Below are 20753 nucleotides of genomic sequence, written 5' to 3' on the forward strand. Positions count from 1 at the left end.
AGCAACCTGCGGATGGTCGTGGGTTCCCCCATGCTCTGCCCGGTTTCCACCCACCATAATGCTGACCGCCGTCGTATAAGTGAAATATTCTTGAGTACGGCGTAAAACACTAATCAAATAAATAAATAAATAAATAAATAAACAAAACAGGCGTAAACACATGTAGTCACAGTGCAATTACATGTACTGTCCAGTCAAATCTAAAACTTTTTTTACCAGGTTATCAAATTAGAAATGTCTGTATGTCACGTAAACTTTAAAGATCTCAGAAGTGGAAAACTTTGAAACAGGACCCAGGTCATGCATTTCACCTAAAGTTTAGTATGTAGAAATGCAGAGTCAAGAAGTACATGTACATAAAGGTCTTAAAATCATACTGTAGATGATAACACTTTTCCTGAAAATAAATAACTCTAACTTCACAAAAAAGTCAAAAAGTTATATTACCCTAAAAGATAGACAAATCAATCTGAATCACTGTCACTTGAAATATGCTAAACTTTCGGTGAAATATGGTACTGCTGATTAATTGACTTGACTGATCATTTAAATGCCACAAATACTAAAATTTTCAGGTGCAAATTAATAATCGTGATACAGCAGTGTACCAAGATTGCAGTAACATGTGAACTAGATAAATAAAAATTGCCACCATAGCAACATGTAAACAGATGGAAATGGCAAATGAAGGCAGACATCAACCTTTGCCAAATTTCACCCATTTAAGCAACATTTCCTACGATTTAAGAAAAACCTTTGACAGACAGAGCATGTCATGTGGATCAGTGAGGGTGCACACAGGCAGAGTGGGGCTGTTGTTACAACACAATGCTTATAATAATCCATAAACCATTGGAAAACAGCGGAAAAGCACATCAAAACTGTTAACAAGAATGGAAATAGAGACAGGCCGGTTGATCAGAGCAGTCTGCTCAAACAATGTAGAATAATCGGTTATATATTCTTAAACATTTATGTACGCTTGTCTCCATGGTAACAGCAGGTGCTTGGATTGGCTGCCCACCCCCTTTTAGAAGAGCTCCTCTGCACGCTGAAGCAGTTAGCAAGTTTTTATCGGCTGGATTTCTATTTTTCCTTCCCTATATCAACTGGTTTTTATCAACAGCAGGACCAATTCAAGATAAAAACTCACAATTAAACCATCAATATGTATACACTGAACGCCGAAAAATGGACATGATGTGCTTGACAATGCCCTTCAGGACAAGCAGGAATTAGATTTTCATAACGCAGAGTAAATCTGTATGAGGGAGGTTTGAGACAATCCAATAAGCCACACATCATAACATTTACAAGAGAGTGGGATGGCAGGGGCTGCTTCGTTACTTAGGATACCAATGTAAACAATCGACTAGTGCATTAACTAGATCAACAAACACAATTTAAGTATGTACACCAGTTGATCATTTTCTGCTGTACTGTTCCATGTTCTTCCAGTAGCCTTTTGTTAGTCAGCTTAAATGAGACTGGCATGAAAACTGTTAAGATCTTGGACTTTGCTTTTTTACTTTAATCGAAAAATAATTTTAACTGAACTCTGTTTTGCAGAGTTCTCAAAATTGTATATATGGATTTACTTGATAAGTGTTAAAATATGCTCCAAAGTTTTTCCCTTGTATTAGGGTGGTAAGATTTATGGGCAGAGAAAAATCGCAGTGCATGACTGACCTACATAAAGTACAGACAAACCTCCTGACAGACAACCAGAGCTGGATTTGAACACCTGACCTCACTGGCCAGGGGCCTGGTTGTTGAGGCGAGCCAGCACTTTCACCATCTGATCCACCAAGTCTGCTACACACATGTACCTACTGTCATTGAAATGTAAAGTGATGGTTCTTCCAAATCTTGAGATAGTGTACTTAAGAACAACTTAAAGTAGATCCATGCTTTACAAGCATAAATGCACAAGTACATTGTGTGTACAACATTCCAAGTAGAGTTTCCCATATTTAGGGTATTTTTTAACCCCAAGTGCCATTTAAGTGCAGCTCCAACATTTCAATGTCCACAGTTAACAAGTGGATGTTAAATATTTTAAATATGAAACAATTCTTTAAAGGAAATCCACATATTATTTATTTTTTTCAGATGTTTAATCTGCAGGTGATCATGCCAAGAGGCAACAAATAAATATTATATTTGTTTATATTATAATTAATATAAACAAATAATCAGCTTGGAGTTTTACATGCAAATTAATAATTGAGCTAGGTGGGGAAAAATGAGTTTTATACCCCCATGATCACATGTGTATGTGTGATGTGCATGTACACATAGTTATAGACCTGATCACATGTGCACATGATGTGCATGTACACATAGTTATAGACCTGATCACATGTGCACATGATGTGCATGTACACATAGTTACAGGCCTGATCACATGTGCACATATGATGTGCATGTACACATAGTTATAGACCTGAACACATGTGCACACGATGTGCATGTACACATAGTTATAGACTTGATCACATGTGCACATATGATGTGCATGTACACGTAGTTATAGACCTGATCACATGTGCACATGATGTGCATGTACACATAGTTATAGACCTGATCACATGTGCACATATGATGTGCATGTACACATAGTTATAGACCTGAACACATGTGCACATATGATGTGCATGTACACATAGTTATAGACCTGATCACATGTGCACATGATGTGCATGTACATGTAGTTATAGACCTGAACACATGTGCACATATGATGTGCATGTACACATAGTTATAGACCTGATCACATGTGCACATGATGTGCATGTACATGTAGTTATAGACCTGAACACATGTGCACATGATGTGCATGTACACATAGTTATAGACCTGAACACATGTGCACATATGATGTGCATGTACACATAGTTATAGACCTGATCACATGTGCACATGATGTGCATGTACACATAGTTATAGACCTGATCACATGTGCACATGATGTGCATGTACACATAGTTATAGACCTGATCACATGTGCACATGATGTGCATGTACACATAGTTATAGACCTGATCACATGTGCATATATGATGTGCATGTACATGTAGTTATAGACCTGAACACATGTGCACATGATGTGCATGTACACATAGTTATAGACCTGAACACATGTGCACATGATGTGCATGTACATGTAGTTATAGACCTGAACACATGTGCACATATGATGGGCATGTACACATAGTTATAGACCTGACCACATGTGCACATATGATGTGCATGTAAACATAGTTATAGACCTGAACACATGTGCACATATGATGTGCATGTACACGTAGTTATAGAGACCTGATCACATGTGTACATATGACGTGCATGTATCTGTTCATCCTCCATCACACTCATACACATAACTCGGTCACACTTGTGCACATAATATAAACTTATAAACTGTTGCACCACATGTGCATGTTTGTATCTGTCCGTTTTGTTTCCTTTTGTATAATTATCTTTTGCATCTTTAAAGAGCTCAGTACTCAATTTCCCATAGAAACCAGGTTGAATCTTTATTTAATTCCATTAAAGAAGTGTTCCCATGAGATGAAATAATTTAAGACGTCTACATGAAGTACAAAACCAATTAATGGGAATATAGCGTAACTAAATAATGTGGTACTGTGTGAAGCAGACATCATGGTAAATACTTCCAACTTTTCTCACGTTTGTAAGATGTTTATTCTTCAGCACATTTAAGTTAAACATAATCTTAGGGCATTGTTCTAGACTGTTCATATTACTTACTATTGTAGACTGATTAAACTAAACTTTTTATGAAATGAAGTTTTTGACTCCAAAATCAAATTAAAAAGGTGCATAAACTGAACAAAAGCTGCTCTTTCATATATGGTTGAGGAATTACCTAGGGTGCATAAAATAAAGGAATTTTGTGGGAATGGATCAAAATTTGACAGTAAAATGTTATTTGTGGCTATACACCTGAAGTGTGTGATATCATGTGCTCTTGCATGAAGTAACATCAGGCAAAAGTGGCAGCAACTGAAAAAGTTTGCTTTTTTACGATTGCCCATAACTACAACCAGTGAAGCAATGATACCCAGGAAATTGGCGATAATTTAGAAAATCAAATCCAGACTACCTTTTTTTTTAATTATCAAATAACCTTTGTTTTAAAACATGCATAAATTTTATTCCTTGATTTTAAGGCTGAGGCCCTTACACAGCACAGCAGTTAATTGCATATCTCTATTTTAGAGAGGATCTAACGCATGTTCATTGTTATCAACATCAGTGCATAGATAAGCTTTAAGGCTAAGAGTTTTCTGCTGACCATTTAATTGATTACACGCCCAAATAAAAGGTCTGAGAATCAGTTAAACAATTCCCCCAATTAAGGATTCTGGTTTCTGATTCTACTGCCACTTCCTGGGCAAAGTTTAACCTTACAAAAGACCACAGCAATTAACTGACACTTAAACCCTTTGATCAAAGTACACATAACAGTTGCCATGACAACCGATTTAATAGCTGAGGGTGGAATTTCTGGTGACAATAGGCATTTCCTGTAAAATCTCAACAGACTAACATCCTGTGCTGGGAAGTGCAAGCACTCTGTACTTTAGGACAACTATTAAGAGAGATGTACACGTACACTATATCTAACACTAGCAGATGAAGAAGACTGGGCAAGTGTAATAGCTGAAGACAAAATAATTAACAACATACATTAAATGAATTTTACATGCATGTAAACTTACTAGTTCACAATAACATGTTAACTGGAATTCTGTTATTTAAAGTTTAGTCTGTAAGAGTTCAAAAGCACTCTGCTAAAAAATAAGTTTTGATGACACAACTAAAAAACAGTAAAATGTACAAAATAATACCGATACTCTCCATGTATTTCACCTAAAATGTTGTCCACGATTAAGATACATGACATATACTTGTATGCCAATTCAGACAATTCAAGAGATGTTGGAAAGACAGGTCTTGATTTTTTTTTTTAAGATTTAATAGCTGGTGGATTTACAGGAAAATGTTCCATTGCCAAAAGTGAAAAATAAATTTCCCTGTAAAAAGCTCTTTTTCAGTCAAATTTTCATATCAACCAAAGTAATCAAAGAAGACAAAAAAACAAGAAAGAAAAAAAAAAAAACAACTTTACCACATGCATCAAGATTCTTGAGGTTATGATTTTGAGATATCGAATAATGTGGGAAAATCATCATCAATAATCAAACATGTACGTAGATGCTTTAATGGCAGACGATCTTTTCAGTGGCAGTTTAAAAAGTTACATGTATATCTTCAGTCTTTTTTTTTTCACCTTGATGAGTGCCAATAAATTTGCCTGAACTGTTTATCTAGTGCTCTTGGTAACTGCACATGTTAAATGCGGAGGTCACATGGGATCTAGTGTAGAGCTGACCTGTTGTCAAGGGGACAGCCTGTAAACTAAACCCTGTAAACTAGCCCCTTAGTACAATTATGCATTCCTGACTAAACTGAGTTTTCTGAGAGACACAGCCAACCTAAAGTCAGTTGTCAAGGCAGTTTTGGCACCCTACCAAAACAGCTACATGTACATGTATGGAGCAGTAATTCTGAGCTTTTAGTGCTTTTGGCTAAATAATACCATGCAAGGGGCCAGGCATTAACCTTCTCCTGTATATATATGTATAGCGTAAACTATATCTTTTATATCTAAACTAAGACCCTATAAAGCACTTATTTGAGTTAAACAGAATTTCCAAACATTGATTCAAACTAGCCTTCAGCCGTTTAGATAGACACACAATCACAATTAAAATACAGGCACATATATACATTTAGGTATGGGCATAAAGTGTACACATTGGTTACTGGGACGTTAAACTTTGACATTGCTTAAAGACTAGAACTACATTTACTGTCTCCTAAAAGGAGTGGGATTATTTATTTATTTATCTAACTTTCCCAGTCAGTTTAATACATGTTGTAAATGTACAGGTGTGACATATTCAGCTCATTTTGCATTAAATAAAAGAAGACAGTACCAATATATTTGAAATTTATCTATCCCCACCAGCAACCAAAAAGTTTCCCTCAAGGGAAAGAAAAGTATTGGAGGTAAAACGTTTTTAGTATATACAGTAGCTTCAAAACACTTCTGAAATATATAAATAAAGCAAATATGCACATGCCAATAAGAATGGACAGAAATATGCAGATGTTTACATGTATATCTGGTCATGTATACATGTACATGGAATTGAGTAATACAGCACTTGTGCATGCATGTATCTACACATAAATGGAGTTTGGACGAAGTCTTTTAAATTTAAATTAACCAGGAGGCCTGATTATTTTCTTATCCCAACTCCAGCCGATTGTTTTATTTCATCACATATAAAAACAGTACTAAGCATCAGATATTAGAAAAAAAGGAAGGAAGGAAAGAAAGAAAGAAAAACTTGCCATTAGAAGTATTTGAACTCTTATCCTGCCAAATGTGAGTACTTAATATAAACTATGTAATGTAGAAACTTACCTTCTGCTAGATGATTGAATTTGGAACCATTGGTCAAAGCGATTGGGTGAATACTGTGTCCATTACTGGCAGGGAGGCTGACTGGCGTCTGACTGGTCAGCGAATGCAGAGCAGAACCCATGGGAATACTGTGTGGAACCAGAGGGGCAACTGATGGGCGGGAAGTGTCCACATTTCTTGGGTGTAACATCTTGCCCAAGGAGAAGCTATGCAGAGGTATCTGTCCTGGCATCGTGTCGCTTAGGTCCCCGGGAAACCCATACATGCTTAGAAACTCATTCATTGTTCTTTCTGCATAGCTCTTCAATCCAGCCACATCTACATCACCAGTTTTTTCTGTGACTGGGTGATGATTCTTGTCCTCTTCATCATCAGTTTTTGTTTCGCCATTCTCAACAGGCCTTGGATCTGTACATGCCAAAGGTTTAGTTTTCTTGGCAGAATTGCCATTGGTTACTTTGGACACCGACAGATCTAAGACGCCGTCTTCCGTTTCCTGATCTACTGTCTTCACATCACCAAGCTGAGTAGTCTTAGGACATGCCACATTACTGCTTTCGGGTGCATCTGAGTTGTTGTTCTTGTCATCTTTTGCATTAATGGTAGCCTCAGAGGCCTGCTTTGTTGTAAAAGCGTCGTTGGAATCCTCTTGGTCATCTTGTTCGTTGCTCCTAATTTCATCCTCACTGTTTTCGTTGCTACGACTGTCCTGGGGCGGGAAATCTGTGTCCTGGTTGTTGATTTTATAGTCAAGTAATTCGTCTTTTTCTTCAGCAAACTGTTCTAAGTAATCATTCACTTGGGTCAGATTTCTTGGGACAGCAGCTTTACGGTTTTTCCTCCGCCCAGAGGCATGTTTTACTGTTGTCACCGTGCCTTGCGAGCCTGTTGGCGGGGACTTGGTGGATGAGGTTGGAGAGGATGATACTTTACCGAGTGTTTTTAGTGTTATGGGGACATTATTGTTTTCAGGATCTTCAATACTTTTGTCCAGACCATGGAAAGTTCCGGGCCATCCATTCTGGTCAAGATCACCTTGAGTTTTCTGTAGACGTGCACAAATGGCATCCAGTTTTCCTAATTTGCCTACTGACATCGCCATAGTTGTCAGTTCTTGCTTTCCCCCAATGTTCTTCCTGCGAGGTCATCAGTTCAGGCCTTCACCACTGGATCCACACTCTCTCTCAGGGCCATCACTGAGAACATCAACAGAAAGCAAAGGCATGAGGGGATATTCTACTAAGACACAATCTCTAAAACAAATGATAAAATTATTAAACAAAATATACCTGCAGTAAATATATCACTCACTACTTCAATCAAAAATCAAAAATGATAAACACTTCCATTACATACATGAGTAGCAACACATGCACACAAATATATATCTAATTCAGAGTATATACACGTATAAGCTTTGAAGCCAATTTTCCTGACCTTGAAATTCTTACCTGAAGACACCTCCCATATTAAACTCCAAATGACACCATTACAGCTAAAAACACCTTTTTCACTGACTATACATGTTCATACCCCTACATAGGTGCATGCACTAAATAAAAAAAAACACAAAACAAAAGCAAAGCACTCCTATCAGTTGCATTTATGACCACATGCAGACAGAAACCTTATGCACCTTGTGTACCAAAGCTGAAGATGCCTTGTCCTGGACAAGAGAAGTGGTAACGTTTTTAACTCAGGACTCCACAGGCACTGTGTGTGTCTGTCCCTTATCACACAGACCCATGGGAAGTATGCCGATCATTTAGACAACTGAACGTTTGAAGACAAAGGAGAATTTACAAATTTCAAAACAGCCTGGAAAAACATTTTTGCCAGGAGAACAAAACAATACAGTTATGAAGGCTAGAGAGATGAAAAAAAAAAAAAAACAAAAAAAAAAAAAAACATAACATTTTCAAATATTTCAGATTCTGCCTTTTCTGCCTGATAAGTTTATGCAGATGTATGATATGATGACAGCCCAGCAATTACAGGCTTTTTCTTTTTGCTCGCCTGCCTGTACTCTGATGGGCAATTCAAAAACCCACATGTATCAAGCCGTGCAGATCCCACGAAATTAGCTAAGCATACTCAAGTGGGGAATTTACTCTGCAGAAAACAGGTAACAAAAATAATCAGGGCAAATAATCATGCAAAAAAAGTTGACAAAGTACGAGAAAGATAACCAAACTAATCTCTTTGTTTTAAATGAATTTTCTTTAAGTTTGTTCTGATCTTATCAGCTTTACCTATCACCCGGCTGTCAACAGTCAATTTATCTACAGCGCACAAATATAGCTTTGTGTCGTCCATTAAATGACAAACATTATCTCAAAGACAACAAAAAAGTAAGACAAAGATGGGGAAAAAAAGTCATTATAGATATGAAATTATTAACTTCCTGTGGAAAATAGGATTTGGCATTTGAGAACAACAAAATTTAAAGTTCATGTGTAATAAAACTAGTATGAAAATGAAAAATACAAAAACAATGTAAAACAAGTAATTAACCCCTCAAAAATAAACTTCATATGTCAATATTACTTCTATGTTATTGACTTTAGAATCAAAACACTACATCCCTATGTACTTACATGTACATATAAAAAACACCATAAAGCAAAACCAATATAAAACACTTTCACCAAACAAATAAAATTAAATAAATAAAAGCAGATACAGGGGAGAGAGATATTGAAAAAAAAAATGAAAAGAAAATAAAAACATTAAAATATCACAAATACTAATGATAAAAACAATATACATGTACATGTAGGTGAATGACTTAATGGGATGCAGGATACATGTACATGCATTTCTATAATATTTTGCAGGTATGTGATGATTGTTTCTGAAGAAACACAGGCCACAACAACTACCCTGTTTCACCACATACATGTATTTAGTTGTACTAAGTCATCCCTTGTCCTACTCACCATTCTATACGTAGTACAGGTACAAGTAGATTACAATTATTTGGTATTGTGGGCTTTTTCTTGCCAGTATGGCCACAAGGTAACATATACCCAAACTTATACATGCATTCTACATGCATGTACATCAGTCAAAATCTTGTCAACAGCTAACTGTTGATAAGAGGGTACATACATGTATATGACCTATACATAATACCCTACTACAGTATCACTAAGTTTGGCTTTACAGGGGAAAAAGGGGCATCACAGTACAGATTTCGACAGTTACAGATGGTTTTGATTGCTTTGTTAAAGTCAGATTTACTTACATGTATTATACACACGTATGTACACATGTACCTACAGAAATCAGCTTATCATGAGTATGGTACTGCAGAAGCGAAGAACATTAAAACTTCTACACTGACAAGTGAATATTTACCTTGATTCTGTACACAAACATCAAAGGGAACTAGAGGACAGGTAAATCCAGGTAATCGGTATGAGACAGTTCTATAGTGACGTTAAAAGTCAAAATACTGCATTTTGCTTGGTTACAATCCATTTATTTCGGGGGGGATACACATGAAAGAATTCACAGTTTTTCACCAAAATGTGAGCCACCCCTGGTAATGTACTTGTTGGTTCTTGATCTAAGTACATAACAATAGGTGTAGCTAAGGTGTTGGGGACTTTAGATGTATTTAACAAGTCAATGAATGGAGTGGGTGGGAATGGGGAGGTGGGTGGGAATGAGGAGGAGTGGGGGGGGGGGGTGCAGGGGCCAGAGTTGTAGCCTGTCCAGTCATGTTCTCAGCCACATAACACAGCCAAAGAGAAAATGGTCCAAATTTGACAAGCTGACAAAAGCTTACACTGAAAGCTATGTTTAACACAAGAAAACAACAATCCAGGTATTAATTAATGCAAGCTTACCTTTCTACTTAGTAACTACTCAGGTTTATGTACAAATGCAGTCACCAAGGCTTAAAAGCTATACATGTATAACTCTACATTTAATGCAAGTAGCTGCCTGTACACTAGCTGCTATATCAGAAACACACCAAACTTGTCCTTGGAAATTTGAGCAGCTACATGTATGTTTGTAACATTGTTACATAATTACTACATGCAGTTACTATTAATTACAACTTTGTATACAGCGTAATTGTAAATTAAAATAGATTCAGCAACACACACCCTACAGATTGTAGGACTGACAGAGTGTCAACTAAGGCATTCTGCAGGGTAAATGCCTGTATACTTCCTGTATGTCAATTTTTATCAGGTATATACACATACAGAAATACATCTGCTGTAAAATACAAGCCATTACATGCATTACAACATAACTGCTAAATGCACACACGATGTATATCTTTGACTACATAGCTGTTGATTTACTGTAGTACCTAAAATTTCACCATATAAGGGCACATTAACAGGCAAAGTAAATGTCATAAAATTATTACTTTTGGTGCTCAAAGTTACATTTTTCCAGTAAGATAAGATTCTACCTTCTCAACAAACCTCAAAACTTCCTACTATGATCAATGGAACTCTTGACCAACTTTGTCATGGACAGAATATAAGGTCTTTTACAGTAATTCCTTTTAACAAAATACCCCTACCTGTAAGTAGCATGTATCCCCCCTTCTCCCCTCCAAGGAGAAAAACAAATGCACATACACATAAACACATACACAGTAAGAGACTATCTTTTAACTAAAGTGTAAAATACATGCACCTCTTGTCAATACGCTTACAGACATGCAGACATACAGACATGATGGAGCAGAAAATTTTATGGCCTCCAACCAAAAAGCCACCAGCAACAACCTTCTAAGAATAAAGCACCAGGGATATGATCTCTGATTTGAAAATGAATAAGAAATTATAATATTATAAGGAAATGAATCATAATCACATAATCGCACATACCTACATGTACATGTAGTGTAATGCACCAGTCCGACACTGGCACCAGAATCTTCTGGTTCTCTTTAGGAATAATTCCCAACAGGGTATTGTGTTAGGAAAAACTATCACTGTAAATAATAAGAATCTGGCATTTCTCCATCAAGTTTACAAATAATAATCTCTTTGCCCAAATCACAAAAAGCAGTTGCACATGAGAAATCTGCACATTGCTCCTTGACCAGTTTGACCTCCACAAGCCAAGAGAACTCCAGGCTGGATCTGAGCACTAACAAGTGCACTGATATCACTACACCACCCATACTGTCACGACTGCACCAGTAAACGAGCCACTCACAAGTACACTGATATCACTACACCACCATACTGTCACGACTGCACCAGTAAACGAGCACTCACAAGTGCACTGATATCACTACACCACCATACTGTCACGGACTGCACCAGTAAACGAGCACTCACAAGTGCACTGATATCACTACACCACCATACTGTCCACGACTGCACCAGTAACAACTGAATTCTCCCCTATTCACAAAAATACTTGATCGTAACAAGTCACTGGTGCTTTACTTTGTCATCTGATAATGACATGTATGAGGTTAGCCTTTGTTTTCTACCTGTCCCACACACAGATCAAATATCTAAGTGTACACAATACAGCACATGTGCACCATTCAACAGGAAATTCCTTAACCTCTTTTTTTCAACCATTAACACCCCCCCCCCCCCCACCCTCCAATACAGTGAGTAAGCCAAGACATTACCTTCTGTTTTCATTTCAAAAAAGAGCATGGATTGTCAATTGTACATCCTGTAAACAACAGGAATGTTCAACACAGTACGAGAAAAAAAAAAAAAGATGTAAAAGCTGTAAAAACTTTATACCTAAGTGATGTGTTAACACACAACTTGTTCAGTTCATAAAAACAACTTTTTCAATCTTTCAAACAAAACAAAAACGAAACCAACAAAGTGGTGTGAAAATGAAATCAATTTTCATTTCATTTTCAATAAAACCGAACTCTGCCATGTACATGTATGTAAGATTACCACCAAATCACAGCATGAAGTTTATAAAGAATGAACAACAATGAAAAAAAAAACAATGTATTTAATGAAAGCATCCTACAAAATTATTAAGGTATTATGCAGAGATTTAATACAAAAGAATTAGATACATCACCTCTTGAGGACTGAAATAGGCAGAGCATGAGTTTAACATAAAAAAAACAAAAAATTTGAATTTCATCTCAAACCTGAATATGTGAAAACCATGGCAACCGAGGCTAAAGATGAGGAAGTGAGGCGTCGGGCAATTATATGGGTTGTTGGTGTGTCAGGGTCCGTCTGGCCTCTGGTGGAAAGTTATAGCCATCACTGATTTCACAGTGAGACAGACCGCTGGGGGGCCCCAGTCACGCCTCAACTAACCACATCATATATTGTTATCTACTGCTTTGTACCTAATCAATGTAAATCAATCTGCCTTAGCTATGCAGTCCCACATCGAAACTAACAAAAAAATACATGAAAAATTTGAATTTAATTATCAAACAAATTTCTTCTCCAAATCACAGTCTGAACAGTTCTCGCTTCCTGAATTTCAGTTTAAAAAAACATTTATTCATACATGTGGGTTTGTGTGTTAATTACGAAAACCAGGGAATATACTCTTCCACAGGTGCACATGTACATCAATCGCATTAATTATGTCTAATAAACATTTACCTGGTAGAAAAGTCATCAGAAGGCTAAAGTCATCAGCACACACAATGAGACCTTTAAGTGAATGTATAAAGTAAGTATCAGAAGGCTAAAGTCATCAGCACACACAATGAGACCTTTAAGTGAATGTATAAATAAGTGCGTCAAGTGATTTAAGTGGTAGATAAGTTAATCAAGCGTCACGGGCCGCAAGGCGACACGTGCTGATGGTACAAGTCTGCTCGTTGATGAGCTGATGCAGATTAGTCTTATACGTAAGAACTATCACTTGAATCAGGCTTGATTATGCTCACCTGGTTAATTTAGCTAAAATAAGTGCAAAAGACAAAAAAATAAATTAGGTTTTTTGTAATAAAATGTTTCTTGCCCTACCCTCAATCCTTTTCACGTGGGAAAGAGCAACTTTCAGTGCAATTGGCTACACTGGCTGGATTGACCATTTTCAGAGCTACACAAAACGTAAAATTTTATCAGTCTACACAGAACTTACATGTATATTGTAAGTACTCCATTTCTTTTAAAATTTGGGACACCTGGTCTGTTCATTTTAGCCAATATATATGTAATTCTAGCAGGAATATTTTTTTTTTCTTTTTTCTCACTTGGTTAGGCCATCTAATAAACAACATACTCATATCTTTACTTTTCCAAAAGGCTAGTAAAGAAATGTAATATTCTACTTTCAACACTACTAATATATATATGTGTCAAATTTGAGAAGAATTAGGTACATACAAACTGTATCTACTTTGGCATTACATGAAAATTTCCAGACAAGCTTTAGTCTGGGGAAAAATTATTTTCAGAAAATAAATGAACATGAATATAAGTTTATAGTGAATAAGTTTATATAAATGTACCATATAAATGAGATCACTTTTAAGTTACTTTTTAGTCATGTAAAAAAATATTTCCATCACTCACTGAATAAAAATTGTACATACACGTTATGGTGCATGTTGTCCAGATACTTCGGCCATTATAAAGACGACATCCCTACATGTAGCTCTCAACTCAAGCATGTACACAGCATAATCTAATGGATTCCATGCTACCATCACCAATTAAAACTTATTGTATACTGTTTCTATGGCGACACATTAAAACTGGAAGGCCATACTGTAATAAGAAACAAGTATCTTTTATTAATGTTGATTATTGTGCAGTGTGGTGGGTTTCCATGTGAATTGCCACCCACAATATACACGGACAATGGGTCCTGTTTGGCAACACTATACCTTGGCACTGGCACGAGAGCAGTAAAGACCCAGCTCCTAGCCGATTGGTCAAGTGCCCTCTGTTAATTGATGACAGGACAAAGGCCAGGGAAAGAACAGACAGTTTAACATAGGACTGTAATTAATCAGGTATGGACACGTAATGGGGCAACAGATGGTGGGGCTCAAGGTGTACATTTACACTGTCAACGGGTGGGGTAAAGGTTAAGAGCTCAGGGCAGAGGGATGCAAACTAAGAATGGTAAATTCGGGACATGCAGGGCTAACAAGGAAATAAACAGTCTATTGCATACATGCAATTCAGAATCACCTTCAAAACTTAGCTGTTGGTATTCTTTTCATTAATCTATTTTGAATTCTAAAATAAGATGTGTGTTTTACATGGTTTCATCATGACAGCCATATGACATCACCGGCATATTTTTTCCTGGTCTCAATCCAGGCATTTTATGCGAAAAAAAAAAGACACTATATAAGTTAGATTAAATATACTGAAGAAACATGGGTTGAATGCACAGAATTCTGTTTGAAATTGTAAAGTTGACACATAGAAGTAAAATTAAGACAGCAGTCAATGTGATGCCACTGACTTAATATTGTCAATACACTGACCTTGAAAATCTACTTTACAACAATAAACATTAGGTAGAAGTTATTTCTGTGCAAACATATCCCTCCCGAACACCATCCCCCCTCCCTCCCCCCTGCCTCCCCCCACCCCCCCAAAAAAAACAAAACAAAACAAAACACACTTTAATGCTTCTATAAAGTGCCTCTGGCCATTCTTACCAAATCACCCATTAAAAGAAAACAACACTATTTCCAAATATAGTTTTTCTATTATCTACCAATTGATGATAACTTCTATTCTGAATGTTCATGGCCTTTAATGGCTATGTGAACCCAAAGACAGTATTAATACACCTGTGGATGAGCATGACAAGATGATGTGACCTAGCTGTTTGCCCATTGGCTCAGGCTTACCACAAGCCACAGTTATTCTCCATGACCACAGTGTTTCCACCTTCCTATAAGACATAACAAATGGGACTTCGGGGTGACAGTTGACGGATTATTTTGGAGGCCACACGATTAGGGCCCAGCGAACTGATCCGATTAACATCAAAAAGCCAAATTGATTTCTCAATGAAAGTAACTACTAGCCATGAAACACATTGTCCCAAGAAACATGCAATTACACCATTATTAAACCACACAAATACGGGTACCACACAATTAGCTAAGGCCCTTGGGTGTGCACTCTGTAATCAATTAGTTTAGTATTTTTACCTTTTTAAAATGAATATATACATCAATGATGAGTAGAATACCAACCATCCCTAGTAGCCATGGATTCACTGAAGAATGAAATTAAATTGCAGTGTGCTATTCCCTGCAATTATATGTAACCAATGAGGTTGCATGTTCAAATCCAGCTCTTGCTATGATGATGTTTGTCAGACAAAGATTGGTTCTTTACTCCAGTAATGCCATTTTCCTCCACCCATAGCCCTTCTCTTCAAATAAGTGAAATATTTTTAAGAACAATCAAATAAATGAATAACAAACATTTGCATAATAGATCAACAGTGACCACTGCTACCAAGACAAAATTGCAAGGTCAAATCTATACCACTAACATTGTAATTTTATAAAAAACAAAGGTAGAATTTGGAAAAGGTAGAATTTAGAAAGATACATGTTTTTCATTTGGAAGTCTTTTTTGTGTGTGTAAATTCACTGACTTCTCATACCATTGTATAATAAGTCATAAAAATATTACTTTCATGCTGCCATTCTGTTTTAATCCCTCATGCATTTTAGGCCAATCAACGGCAATCTTTGGCCATAGCAGTTGACCTAGATGCTGTACGTCAAAGCTGCGTATGTCTGACGTCGAGCCTTCTAGTTATGTTAATTACCTACCGAAGAACCTCAAAATCCATAAGATCACTAGAACTGTCAGAATAAGGCAAAATGAGGAACTTAGTCATTGATGGAATTTTAAGGCAAAAACAGTAATTGTATTTGTAACATTACTATATTTATGAAATGTTTAAGGATTTAATAGTGCTGTATTGGTGTTTGTTATGTAACCCGATACCACTGCTTCATACTGAGTCAAATCCCGAGAATGCACAGGGATTTGACGAGGTACAAACCAAGGTTCAGCGGCATTGGGTTACACAACAAATACCACGACGAAGGTGTTACAGTCTATTCTACCCCGAAAAAGGAAGAAAATGCGACAAAAACTGCCTATTTCATGCCGCCTTTCTGTTTTACTCCCTGCCCAGAGGTCATGCATTCTAGACCAATCAACGGCAATGTTAGACCAATCATAGTTGACCTAGATATGTCAAAGCTGCATATGTATTGCCTTGTAAAAGTATGTAAAAGTGTAAATGTAAAAGTTTACTGTACATGTAATATGATGTCATACCTATAAGCTCAGATTGGAACGTCTTGAAACAAATGTTTCTTTTTCAAGGTCATGGCGTCTGTGTGTAATATATAAAAAATGTAAAAAACAAAAGTGATATCTATAAACTGTGCGAAATAACACTTTCATCACTGAAGGAAATTTTGATAGTTCACCTATATATTTATCATAAAAGTAATCTACCAAGTAAAAAAGCCCAAATTCTTTTATTTGTAGAAATACCATGAAATGATACTATTTTGGGAGGTAAACGTACCGGCTGCTGTGTTGCATGACACACACAATCTGTTTGAAAGGTCAAATCTATTTAATATGTATATTTGTACGTGGCAACTAAAAGCGAAACTGAGTTGTTTTGAAATATGTGTACATGTAAATTTAAACTCAAGTGCATAAAAATACATAACACATGCATTGTAGACTAATTAAGACATATATGGGTAATTAGCCATAGCAAAGTTTGATTGAATGTCATTGGCATGAATGTCACTCAATCAATCAATCCTAAGCTTTTATCCATGCGTACATGTACACACATTGTGTCATACCGGGTTACATGTTTTGTATCAAGCCAAATGCTGGGAAAACGTATTGCATTGAATTCAGTTACCTTACAATGTACACGTACATCAAAAGCAAAAGAAATACATGTACCTAACTATTATTGAACAAAAAAAAGTAGCATCCATCTTAAGGCAAAATGCTCCAACTGTTATTAATCACATCCAATATGTATATATATACTATCCTGATACCAAACAAACGTGGGTGTTACAGTCAATCATTAACAATTTGGCTGAGATCAATCAATTCTGAAAACTATCTTTGCTTTCAGTGCATGCATTTATGTGCTTAGTGTGAACAAGTTGACACTATTTGTACATGCAGATGCTACGGAAGTAAAACTCACAAATACTTACATGAATACATATAAATGAACATGCATGCAGATTTGTGCTTCGCTTTTTACACATGTTCGTCTGAAATAGGCCTTGCAAACTACTTTGCCTCTGTGGCCATGCTGTTTATGTGCTAGCGCAGCACAATGACCCGGCAACCTCTTACTGTTGTGGTTACTATGAGTTGAAGTCCAGCTCATGCATACTGGCTCAATCCTCTATGGTCCTACACTGGAAGGTGTGGCAACAACCTACGGATGGACGTGGGTTCACCTCGCAATGCCCGGTTTCCCCTCACCATAATGCCGACAGTTGTCGTATAATTGAAATGGTCTTGAGTAGGTCATAAAACCTCAATCAAATAAATAAAAAAGAAAAGTTTCCCTCATATACTTACATGTACACGTACACTGCTATCATACGTCATTTAAGTCACAGTTAATCAGCCGGGAATTTTCAGATGTCAAAAGCTTGTGTGTATGTCAGCTTGCATGCATGTGCTTGTCAAAGATATATAATTGACACTCATAACATATACGTAGGTAGCCAATTCAAATTTCCTTGTATTAAGAATTCAAAGGTCTATTTCAGTAACACGCACAAAAAAAAAAAAAAAAAAAAAAAAAAAAAAAAAAAAAATATATAAAACAACACTTTCTATAAATGCATAGAATTACAGTAGCTTAATTTTATACACACACGAAACTCATTATCATAAATCTAGTAGATCATATGTCCATGGACATGCAGGGAAAGACAGAGACAAGTATCAGATTTTCATAATCTTTACCTTCTCTGATTAAAGAACAATTTAAATAATTAAAACATGTCCAATGATAATATTAAATCTGTAGATTATTTTCCATGAAAGGTACATTTAAGACACACAGGGATATTGCAAGTTTGTCACGAAACGGACACAAGCCAATGATAATTTGCAATGAATGAGGTCAGATCAGCGATAAAAAGGGTCTTTCAGTGTCCTTAATACAATTTTCACCTGCATAAAATTTGATCCCTTCCTGAGCACCTGCAATCTGACATAACATCTTTAAGTACAAATGTATATAGCAACACACCTTCAAAAACAATTCCTATCATTCAAGTAGTTATGAAAATTAATGATTCATAAGAAAACCTCACCTGTTCAACTTGCTTCACTTAATAAATATTCTACCTGAATATTAAAGTTCAGACTACATACATGTATGTATATTTACACAGCAAAATCTGAAGGTTTATACATGATTTATTTTTCACGACAAAATCATAGATAGATTCATAAGGTTGTTTAGGTCGAAGAATTTAAACATGAAGTGCTCAGTCAAATGTAGTTACTTCGTCATTATACATTTTACAACGATCTTATTTAAAGCAATTATCGTAGAACGTGCGATCACACTGATATTTACACTAAAACTGTTTAGACATTAGGGAGTGGCTTTCTAATTGAGACAAACTTAAATCTTGTCCATTTACATGTATCATAATTATGCAAGTTAAACAACTTGATTGTATGCATGTAAGTTTAAGTAATTTCTATCCACAAAACTGAGTTGTTTTGAAATATGTGTACATGTAAATTTGAACTCAAGTGCATAAAAATACATAACACATGCATTGTAGACTAATTAAGACATATATGGGTAATTAGCCATAGCAAAGTTTGACTGAACGTCATTGGCATGAATGTCACTCAATCAATCAATCCTAAGCTTTTATCCATGCGTACATGTACACACATTGTGTCATACCGGGTTACATGTTTTGTATCAAGCCAAATGCTGGGAAAACGTATTGCATTGAATTCAGTTACCTTACAATGTACACGTACATCAAAAGCAAAAGAAATACATGTACCTAGCTATTATTGAACAAAAAAAAGTAGCATCCATCTTAAGGCAAAATGCTCCAACTGTTATTAATCACATCCAATATGTATATATATACTATCCTGATACCAAACAAACGTGGGTGTTACAGTCAATCATTAACAATTTGGCTGAGATCAATCAATTCTGAAAACTATCTTTGCTTTCAGTGCATGCATTTATGTGCTTAGAGTGAACAAGTTGACACTATTTGTACATGCAGATGCTACGGAAGTAAAACTCACAAATACTTACATGAATACATATAAATGAACATGCATACAGATTTGTGCTTCGCTTTTTACACATGTTCGTCTGAATCCAAAGTCCCTGAGATATATTATTTAAATGAACAAATTAAACACCTTCAAAAGCCACAGCAAAAAAACACTGCACGGAATGCTGACGCACCGGTTTGTCAAAGCATTTGCCGAAACTGGAAATAATAATATAATTTCATCATATTTGAAAAATCTGAACAATGATATCAGTTGTTGATCATTTGGCAGAGAGAGGAATTCAAAGTTTACGCTGCACAATTAGGAAGGAAACATTGTCAAAATTCCGCCGATCTGAATCAGCCTGTCATAATACCTCAGCTCATTCACAGATTGCCAGGCCTAACAGCACACAGATTACCGCTCTCTTTGTGTCTACACCTGAAACATCAACAGCTTCCTTCCTTTTCACCACTGCTTTTGGCAGTTTGTCCCAAATTTTCTACCCTGCAGTTACCCTCTCACCCACTCCCTCTGCAACACCCCGCGTATTTAACCTCACAACTCGAGTGACAAAATAGCAAATTTGTCCTGTACACATTGGAACATATGGTATTCCAGGAATGCCGTGTAAATCAATTATTCGCTGGAGAAATTTACAAAGTGCAGGGGAAAATCATGGAAACTACCCATAATTATAAACCTAAGCACAGAAACCACAAAGTTCAAACAAATTTATACAGCTAACAAATAATATACATATAAAAGTAGACAGACATATAAATTTCTTACCCTTTACTGCACCATTTTACCTCTTTAACTTTTTCAAATGTATACATGTAAATGCATGTTTATCCTCTAATACAAGTGGACATTTCAGAGAAAAAAAGTGAAATCAGAAATTTTACCAAAATCATTACATTGCATTTGGAGTCCACAGCAGACATTGTGTGCCCTCTAAAATGGAACTTTTAGTA

The 20753-nt window shown here is 36.2% G+C and overlaps 1 protein-coding gene across 2 annotated transcripts in view; it reads right to left on the bottom strand.

Annotated features, from left to right (window-relative positions):
* The window catches only part of LOC135475089 (zinc finger protein castor homolog 1-like), a 54894-nt gene that overhangs the window by 17625 nt on the left and 16516 nt on the right, over positions 1–20753 (bottom strand). For both annotated transcript variants that reach the window (XM_064754830.1, XM_064754829.1), the window contains exon 2: positions 6524–7719. In XM_064754830.1, the coding sequence (XP_064610900.1) occupies positions 6524–7625 (1102 nt within the window). In that variant the 5' untranslated portion in view covers positions 7626–7719. The remainder of the gene's footprint in view (positions 1–6523; positions 7720–20753) is intronic.

This window comes from Liolophura sinensis, chromosome 9, assembly GCF_032854445.1.
Source record: "Liolophura sinensis isolate JHLJ2023 chromosome 9, CUHK_Ljap_v2, whole genome shotgun sequence".
In the NCBI taxonomy this organism is placed as follows: domain Eukaryota; kingdom Metazoa; phylum Mollusca; class Polyplacophora; order Chitonida; family Chitonidae; genus Liolophura; species Liolophura sinensis.